This window comes from Chelmon rostratus, chromosome 11, assembly GCF_017976325.1.
Source record: "Chelmon rostratus isolate fCheRos1 chromosome 11, fCheRos1.pri, whole genome shotgun sequence".
In the NCBI taxonomy this organism is placed as follows: Eukaryota; Metazoa; Chordata; class Actinopteri; order Chaetodontiformes; family Chaetodontidae; genus Chelmon; species Chelmon rostratus.
The window spans coordinates 8,538,392-8,548,287 of record NC_055668.1 but is presented as its reverse complement, the minus strand read 5'-3'; the positions used below and the strand labels follow the sequence as shown (position 1 = coordinate 8,548,287).

The window sequence follows — 9,896 nt, the reverse complement described above, 5'->3', positions numbered from 1 at the left end:
TTGTGTTCAAGATGACACAAAGATGAACACTTCTTTTATTCAGATGCAGGGAAGGGGAAAAAATGTTTAAAAAAGTCCTAGACACTGGGCAAGTTTCTGTTTCCTGAGGCATGTTAAGATCTAGCACAACAAAATAAGAAAAAAAAAAACATCTCTCATCTCATTAAGCACTGAGCAAGGCTGTTCTCTAATAACAAAGCAATAACAAACCTATTTAACAAGACATGATACGCTCACTGGGCTGCCAGTTTGGTAGCTGACTCCCCCAAAACCTTCAGCCACCAGGACAGAGCTGACCAACAACAGAGTGTCCGCCTGGCAAAACTCAACTCAACGCCTGCGGCCAGTAGCTTCAGGTGTGGTGAAGACAGAGAAGCCAGGCAACGCCATGCCTGCACCCGTACAGCTCCACCGGCAGCTCATCAGAGGATGGTGCAGAAGAACTTCTTCTCCCGGAAAGGGTTCTCGGAGGCGGGCACGGGCATGATGAGGGGGTCCTCGCGTATGTGGGCGTCGCAGTACGCCATCAGGTCTGCAGCTGCTTTGGATACCTGACGTGTTGAGACAAAAGGAAAGGACATGGATAGGTGATCAGATGTCTGAACAGCCGGACTGACTGATCTCTTTTCTTCTAACTGTCCCGAGTGATATTTGGGAAATCTTTGAAAATACCTCAATTAAAAGTGGTCGCACTTCAACATCTAAAGCTTGACTTCCAACATTTTCAGCTGCCTTGCCTTCATCAGGGCGACGACTGAAGCTGTTTCCGGTTTTCTGATATATAATTCATGTGACTTAAAAGTTCAAGTCTGATGGGGACCTTTGCTGCGTCTCTCTCCCCTTCATTTTCTGTCATCGCTTCTTTGGCGCTATCTAAGAAAGGCCTAAAATGCCCCAGAAACACTGGGTAGATGCTGCGATTTAGGAGCTGCACATTTCATGGAAAAGAATCATCTGGTCTCTTCGCTTTGATATACCAACATCTTTGTCAAAGAGGGAAAGAGATTTCGAGGAGCTGTTCATTCAGAGGGAGGCATGCTGGATTTCAACATGGCCCTTTTAAACTCCGGAGGATCAAATAAGGACTAGATTAAAAGCCATTTTGAAGAGTTCAGTGGATTACATCTGTTCTGAAAAAACTTCAGAATAATTTGAATTTTAGCTTCAAGTGTCAAAGTCAAATGTAGATAACCTTTACTAACTTCCAGGTGGGGTTATTCATAAGTATTAACAGATGGTACAGCTTTGAATACGCTGTGTTACGAACATTTTCGTTGAAGAGTAGAATTTGCTCTTTTGCACCGACAAGAGTCTACAGCCCTGCTAGCAGCTCTTTGAGGATGTACAGCGGTGCTTTGAGCTAAATGCTAACACAGGCATGCTAACATGCTAAGGTTTAAGGATAATGTTCACCGTTTTTAATTTAGCATTCTAACATTGTCGTAACATGATCGGCACAGAGTAAAGCTGAGGCTGATGGGAAATATTATGAAAATTACAATGTTGGGCTGATGGTGGTGCTGGAAGATATGTCAGGGGATCTCATCAGGATTCATCCTCTGTGGGCCATGAACTAAATTTCATAGCGATCCATCAAATAGTTGATATATTGAAATATTGAGCCACACCACTAGCATGGCTAAAAATGGAGAGTCGGCCTTTTTGCCCTAATGCATAAAGTATTGTTGTATTTTGTGAAGGGCATTTTGAAAAGTTGGTTGTGCAGTTGTACGCTCATTTCTTTATCTTTCAGAAATGCATTGTATTTTGTATTATGTATTTTACAAAGTCTATTATAAAAGGATGAAGTTGCTTGGTTAACTTGATGATGAGTACTATGATGATGCACGAGTCACATGACTGACTGATTGACAGAAACAATCTGAGAGGCCACCCTGATCGCCTAGGAAACGGAAAGCATCAGTGGGGAGGTGAATGAGGCACTGGGCACTGGAGAAGAGCTGTGTGATGTGTTTTCTTCTTGACGGACCTGCACAGAGGCTCGGCTGGTCTCCCCGTGAGTTCCAGCTCAGAGAAAATGTTTTCGGAGATAAACTTGCACCAGATCAGACCTGCCCAGAATCTGGCTGAATGTTGCACGGCTCGTTTGTCTTTAAAATTGCATATGGTCGGTGTTTCCTGCTCGTCAGTGCCTGTGGTGACTGCACTGATGCCTGTTAACTCAGCCTCAGGCAACAGGAAGAGACAGCTCATTCAGATGACTGACAGGCGTTAAGGCGGGACCTTGACCAACTGAGGGGAATGACGGGTGGGACTAACAACAAACTTCTTGCCTCAAGGCAGGAAGCATATTGTATTTTACAAAGTCAAACAGCGACTATAAATTTTACAGTGCAGTCAGACCGCGTGTGAATGTAGGTTTCTACTGGGGAGCTGAGTGGGAGGTGATGGGAGGGGAGGCCGCAAATGGAGAGCAGAGGAGCAGCTGCATCGGAGGGACGGTGAGGGCTCAGGGATCTACATGGAGGACAGAGCCATCTGATCTCCTCCCTGCCACTTCACCTCACCCACTGCAGCTCTCACAAGAGAACACAGCGAACGAAATCCATCATCATCCATCAGCTGGACTCTTAAACGTGGTTCATACAGTGTTATTTTTACAGTCTTGCAGCATAAAACAACATGCCTGAAGGGTTGCTGATCAATATGCCGAGATTCCTGTGTTTCCAACCAACAATAAGGCTGGTGTAACGTTAAATCCCAACAAAAGACCATGACCAACAGCGCGTTAGTCCGTCTCTCAGTTCTGTCTTCCCCCATCTGTGGCAGTCATGCCACAAGCCCGTTGTTCCTTCTGAAGATGGAGAGTCATTAAAATGGCTCATACACACATATTCTTTCCCATTTAAAGAAATGTCCTGAAACAGCTGGGCACTGTAGTTTTTAACAAATGTTACCCAAACAGGAGAAAATAGTGCATTTGTTAGTGACTCACTGATGTGTTTTTAATAGTTTTTGGACAGTAAGCGAGGTAGAGAGGGCTTTAGTGTGTCAGGCTTTGACCATGCAGGAAAAATGCTTGTCAATTGGAACAATTCATTGACTTGTTGTGGGATTTGATAAGACATATATAGAATATTGTGAGTGTTATGTGTTATGAGCTAAATGCTAACAAGCTAACACGCTGACAGAGACAATGCTGATCTAGCATGTATAACATTAGCATTTTTTCATCATCGTAGTGTAGCATTTTAGCATGCTTACATTTGCTAATTTGCACTAAAGTACAGCTGAGAATGATGGGGACGTCACACCTAATTTTATCACACATATGCAATTTCTGCTGCCGGCGGTCTCTCAATCAGAACAAAAACAAAAGAAGGCGTAGCGTGGGATCATGGGAGTTGTTGTCTTGAATTGTTAAACAACCACTACTGATGAAAATGCATAATTGTGCCCCGTTATGAGTCAGCGATACAAACACTAGGAAATAACAGCGTGGCTAGTTGGCTGATTCCTTCCTCACTCTGTGGCTATCGTCTGGTGTTTCCTGGGATTCCCTGTAAGTTAGAGCAGCTAGGGGGGGATAAAGGAGACATGACGCCATTGACAGGCGACCAATCTAGTCATTTTTAGACATTTTAGTGCAGAAATGTTACATATTATGCCTTTAAGGCAGCCATGTCCAAACTATTCCATAAAGGGCCATGTGGCTGCAGGTTATCGTTCCAACCAAGGAGGAGCGCACCAGGCTGGACTCATTTAATCAGCTGATCTCCCTTTTCAGCTGATAACTAAGGGATCCCTTGATGTTGATTGGTTGGCCTGGTGTGCTCCTCCTTGGTTGGAACGAAAACCTGCAGCCACACGGCCCTTTATGGAATAGTTTGGACATGCCTGCTTTAAGGTCGTACTCATAGAGTCGTTCAGCACAGTCGCCTCACTCAGAAGACGCAATATTTAAAAACTTTTAATCATTTTAGCTGCACATTTAGTTTAAATTTCGCCTCTATTTGGTCAATTCAGGCTCTTATTGGAGCATCCAAGCCTGCTCAAAGTGGGAACATTAACAAAGCTTTCTCTTGGAACGCAAGTAAACAGCTTAATTATTCTCATAATCAAAGTAAATGTAATAATTATATTATCATGTAGCTGCAGCCAGGGTTTCTGCAGAGAGCGAGAGCCCCACAGGACAAAACATGGTATTGCACAGTGTGTGTCATTAGGCCCAGACTGACTGTAATTACACTGCAGCCCCATGATGGAAGGAGAGTCCTTCTAATTAGCACAGATCACATTCCTTTGGCTGATTGAGCAATTAATGAGAACGTGGTGATCCCTCAATCAGCAGCACAGAGAGCGCTCTTGTCACTGATACACACTCTCCCTCATCAGATCCCTTAATTAAATTTAAGGGATCGCCAGACGTGGCCAACTGTCTGTTTTCTCCTCTTTCTTTGTACTTTTCTCTGCTTTCATTTGCAGCCACGTTCTACTTCAGTGGCTCGTTTTTTGGGGGGGCCGTTAATGAGGAATTACTTGGATCTCCACATCTGACGTGCCAAGTGGTTATTAAAGCGCAAACAGCTGCCTGGCTATCAATCATCCAACAAGCGTTGAGAAAATAATACAGATGTGAAAGCATGCTGCAACTAAAGCTGTTCATGAACTCAGCTGTCTGAGGACCTGAGTTACTTTTTCACTTTTAGATTTGCAGAAATCTTAAAGAAATACCTTTATTTTATTATTTATAACTGCCTGTGGCTTAATATAGGCAGCTATCGAGATCAGTATAAACTTTTTTTCTTCGTATTTCTTCGAACATTTTTACGTCTAATGACTTGTTGACAATGTGAGCACTGATTCAAAGAGTGAAATTGTTTGTGAACCCAGGGCCTCTTGCCGAACACTTCATGTAAATGTCATCATAGTTGGCTGAAAACCAAACTTTACTAATGTCACACTTTATTTAATGTTTTTTTTTTAAGAGATAAGTTTTGCTCTTACAAACTCACTACTTAACTAAAATACGCCTGATTGTCCAGCAACGAAACAAAGCTGTCTGTCCTCCTTTAAAAAAAAAAAAAAACACACAGCCTGGTTACAAGTAAGTTTAAATTATTGGTGCTAAAAGGTTTTCAAATAAGAGCAAAGATGCATCACACCGCAGACAAATGAGACTGCAGAAGCCAATTATTCAGAAAGCTTACTTTTTTTTTTTGTCTGAGCCACGACGGAGCTGAGTGAAAGCCTTTCAGATAGAGATCAGATGTGACATTTAACATTCATTTACATTCAAGTCTTTTTCCATAAAATGGAACAATAAAACTCCCAAGTCAAACCTGTTCAGACACGATGTGATCCACATACTTTTCAGCTCATTTGACACAAAGACTTCCTGTCATTTTACATGTTTTACCATTCACAGCTTTACCTTGCACGTGGTTTTGGGCCTGACAGCCGGTTATTAAGCGCGGTTTCTAACAGTTTACAGCTACAGTGCGATTCAAGCACAACCTTGGTACGCTTGATCCTGGTGCCACTTTAATCGCTTTGTGACCCGTAGTGTGACGCTCTTGGATATTCTGTGTTCCTCTGTCAGTCATGCTGGCCATCACCACTGGTCCTGAGCGTAATGTGTGAGGGGATAAACACTGACAACAAAACAAAGAGACAGCCGACCCAAAAGGAAGGCAGGGGTGGGTGTCAGTTCAGCATAAAATCTTAAAAATCCATCCTCCGCACTTCACCATGAATGAAAGTTTTTTGTTTGTGGGTAAAAGGGGACTTTCAGGGGCGTTTCATTGTACAACCCTGTGTTGTAGAAAGATAAATAAAAGTGGACTGAACGAGAAGATTGGTGCCCAATTTCAAAAAGTTTCGGCAACACTTTAAAGCCCTTAACCTGCATGACCAGATTCTACAACTGCTAAGCCAATAACTAAAAGTTTCCCCTCAAAACCCTGCTAATTACTGCTCATCGATGGTCAGGATATCAACAACCTCCAGAATAAAACATCAATAAGTGCTTTATAATGACTAATAAAGAGCTACTAATGTGCATGCTACTAAGTAACTAGTAAATGGTGAATATGTGTACCTTAATTTAAAGTGTGGCCAAAGTTTTTATGTGAAACATTAGTCTGACTGTTTCCCACATTTTTAGACCATGTAGTTGAAACTCTTCATGGCTTCTCTGTTATTTAATATGTCTCTGAATTATGTCTCCGAGGTTGACGTGAACATTTTTTTTCCACTCAGCTGCTGTGGTATGACGTGAACGTGGCATTAGTCCTCATCCATATTTAGATTTGCCGAAAGAAAGAAAAGAAAAGGTTTAAACTCATAACAAAGTGTCTGGTGAATCTCATGCCTGCTGGGGTCGCACAGAGTTATAAATTGGACGGTAGGAGGGAAATCTATGCAGAAATATAAATGATCGGTTTCATCTGGGCATTAACGGAGCATGTCAAACCTTCTCGTTTAAAAATATGCAAACATCAGAGTGGCTGAAAGGTTTAAATGACAAGCTGTAGCAAAAAGTCAACTTGGAAGTTAAATCAGGGGTCTGCATGATGCATCTTCTGAACCCTGATAACAAGTTGGGGATAATCACTTTGTTTTTAGGAACAGGAGTTTTTCTTGTAAGCAGCCTTCGTTGTGCTGAGTAGGGATGATGGTGTGTGGCGGGCTTCCAGGCCCGGCCATAACGCTGAGCGAACAGCCTCGGGGCTGCGGGGCAATCGCTCCCCGGGCACATGAGGAGCATAACCAACGAGATGATGACACGGCCTTTTAAGATGCACAAGAAGTCGTTGACAAACGCTGTCGAGAAGAGCCGCCCCGTCGCACCGCAGAGAGGTTTGACGTAAAACTGCCTTTTATTGGGGTGAAAACACTGTGCAGTAAATACAACTGCTTCTGGTCAAAGTTGCATCTATTGAATGGAAGAAATACAGAAATCACCATTTGTAGAAACAGTACTACGACATGGTGGCTGATCTCAACCATAAAGAATATATGGGACTCAGAAGTCAATATTTAACCAGATGTTGTTTGATGACAGCAGTTATTCTTTATGAGGTGTGGACTGTTTCACAATGAGAGTCTAGTGGAGCTGCAGGAGGTTATGGGGATCACGAATCTGATTATTATACAGAACAAGTGAACTCCAGCTAATTTAAATGTCCACATTTACTTTACTGCAGCTGGGAATATGAACCGGAGACCCGAAGATCACAAGCTGCACACGTGGCGAAATCAAACGCTGGCAATGTAAAATGAGAAGGAGGAGCCCGCATGAGGAAGTGCTAAGCAAGGAGAATCTCGATGATGAGACTCAGAGAGGATGACCCAAATTGGTAGAAAACTAACGTCAGAAGTGGTCAACAATCACCGTAGCCCACCATGCCTCTGGGTTCACCCCTCACAGCCTCATTGGTGCTGCTCGCTGTGCACAGAAGATGCACTCTGACAGAGAGGTGGTGACACCGGTGCTTTCAAGGTGAACGGAGGCGTCATGTGACGCCTGTCAGAAGAAGTTGCACAAAACTAAGCTGAGAAACATTCATTTTGCATGAATGCGGTCAGCTGTTGGAATAAATTAAGGTACATTATCAGTGTTCATATATGTGGGAAAGGTTTTGCAGAGTCCTTTGTGGCTCCAGAGGCAGCTGTGTGAAGTCTGATAAATCACCTCTAGTGGTGTGAAGACCAGACTGAATGTCCAAACCGTCTGCAGCTGAGTTTCACTGTGGGTCATGTCAGCGCCGGGTTTGACCAGGAAGAAAAATGCATGGAATACATCTGTGATATCATTGCTTCTTCAGTTTTTAGCCTTTTTAATGGCAAGTCTGGTAACATTATAGGACTGCAGTGCAAAACCGATGGCGTGCTCTTGTGAAGACAGTCGACGAAGCACAAAGTGATGGTGATAGTGATGGTGGACTGCTACTGTATCAGTCCATCTCATTCATGAGTTAATGCGTTCGTAATGCAGTGGACATAGGGGTCAACACAAAGACCTCATCTGGACTGTAGAGTTAATACACTGTCTGAGCTAAGCTAACCGGCTGCTAGCTGTAGCTACACATTTACCTCGGACTGAGACCGGCACACATCTTTTCATCCAGCTTTCAGCAATAATGTGAACTACTCCTTCTGACTTTGCGTTCCGAGGTTTAAAATGTCAAGATGGCAGCAGGTGAAGTGTGTCACAGAGGAGGTGATGGCTAAAGCTCTGACCTGGTCCTCTTTGAAGGAGGCAACGGCATTTCCCCTGATGAAGGTTTAAAGGGTAAAACTGACAGTATTCTATATTCATGCTACAAATTCCATGAAATGACCAAAACCAACAATGCGCCAGTACGTCTCTCAAACCCTCTCTGTCACCCTCAGCCCATTTAAAAATCTTGAATATATGTACACTTTAATAACCAAAAACACTCTGTAATGTACAGAAACCACTGGGCACCATCTTTTTTTATCCAACATAATCACAACAGGACCAAATAGTGTATTAAGGGGACTAATTGGAGACGCGGATTAATACACATTCGGTGCACAAGCCGAGTGTTTACGGCAGCAGGACGGTGCATGTGGGATTGATGAACGCCGTAGTTCATCATCATGAAGAAACGTGTCAGCCATTGCAACAGCGTGCCTCATTGACGTGCTCTGCAGCTCTTTAGTCAAATAAATGATTACTTTCATTTAACTGTGTGCAAATATTAAGCTTTTACAGGCGCGTATGACAATGCTGCCAATTCCAGGCAAGAAAAACAAACATTTTCTGTGCTTTTTTCAGACATTAGATGACTGAAAATGAAATGTCTGCTGAAAGCTGAATACTGCCACTCATCAAGAGAAGGCTATTGCACTGCTCTGAACGCTCAATGTGTCTAAATCAGCGGCTTGGATGCATGCAGGTTTTTGCATCTGTATCACATACAGGTATCACTTCATTATTGATTCTTCGTTATTCATTATTCCTGGTAAGCTGCTACTCATTATTATACATGTACAGACCTGGTTTAGTCTAAACCAATGGCAGCTCTTGTGGTTGCATGAAATGGAAGTTTGGGACAACTGTGCCTGTGCTCTTCAGCCATAAACAGAAACAGAGAGACAGTCAAAGCCCTGTACCTTTATCCTATCCATGCAGGCCTCCATCTTCAGCTGCTCCACAGCTTTCCTGGCTTGGGAGATGCTGGCCGTGCTGTTGTTGGCAATACTGTCCTTCATGGCGCTCCTGTGACGCCAAACACGGGCACAAAGGGGGACACACACATAGAGTCAATGAACATCACATTAAATCCACAAAGCAACCCCCCCCCCAAGCAATTCTCTACCACAACCTTTTATTTAAAAGGACCCATTTTGTCTGGGGGAATCTGTTCAAGAGCAGCCATGCTCCATTTTATCTGAAGAAAGGGCTTAAAAGGCAGCAGCTGGACAGCAGTTTGTCATTTTTCTCTCAGAGCTCATGCATGAACACACACACCTCTTTGGAGCTGCACGGTTCACCGCGGGGCTCCGGTGCTTTGCACAAAGGCACTTCAGCAGACATGAGAGGGTTTATGTTGCTTCCTTTGGATCAACAGTTCCTGGACCAGGAATCAAACCTGCAACTCTGCCTCCACCTGCCCCCTGCACCTACACGTCTGCCCGCTCTCCACCTTCACCTCCCCAACTTTCTCCACAAAGTGTGCATCGACGCAGCCGCACTGATCTTAAATCTGCTCCTTTCTGTGCACCCCTCCGTGCAGGGACTGAATCCTGCTCTCGTTTCAGGCCCCTTGACCCCCTCGCTCCAGAACCGTCCCAGTTCGGCGGCCACAGCAGAGACCTGACACCTGACCACAGATGTGTTTGGTAATAATGTGCATGAAAATATGGAGCAGTTTCACTGAGGTGGGGTCCTGCTGAATCAAATC

The 9,896-nt window shown here is 43.8% G+C and overlaps 1 protein-coding gene across 2 annotated transcripts; it reads right to left on the bottom strand.

Moving 5' to 3' along the window:
• Positions 1–422: 422 nt before the first annotated feature.
• On the bottom strand, positions 423–9,529 carry LOC121614036 (guanine nucleotide-binding protein G(I)/G(S)/G(O) subunit gamma-4). 2 transcript variants are annotated; one of them, XM_041947801.1, is made up of 3 exons: positions 9,510–9,529; positions 9,106–9,178; positions 423–551 (listed from the first exon to the last, which is right to left on the bottom strand). In XM_041947801.1, exons 1-3 carry the CDS (start codon positions 9,527–9,529, stop codon positions 423–425), a joined length of 222 nt encoding a protein of 73 aa, XP_041803735.1. The 2 variants fall into 2 exon arrangements, with proteins under 2 accessions (XP_041803735.1, XP_041803734.1); XM_041947800.1 differs by lacking the exon at positions 9,510–9,529 and having other exon boundaries at positions 9,106–9,204.
• Positions 9,530–9,896: the final 367 nt, after the last annotated feature.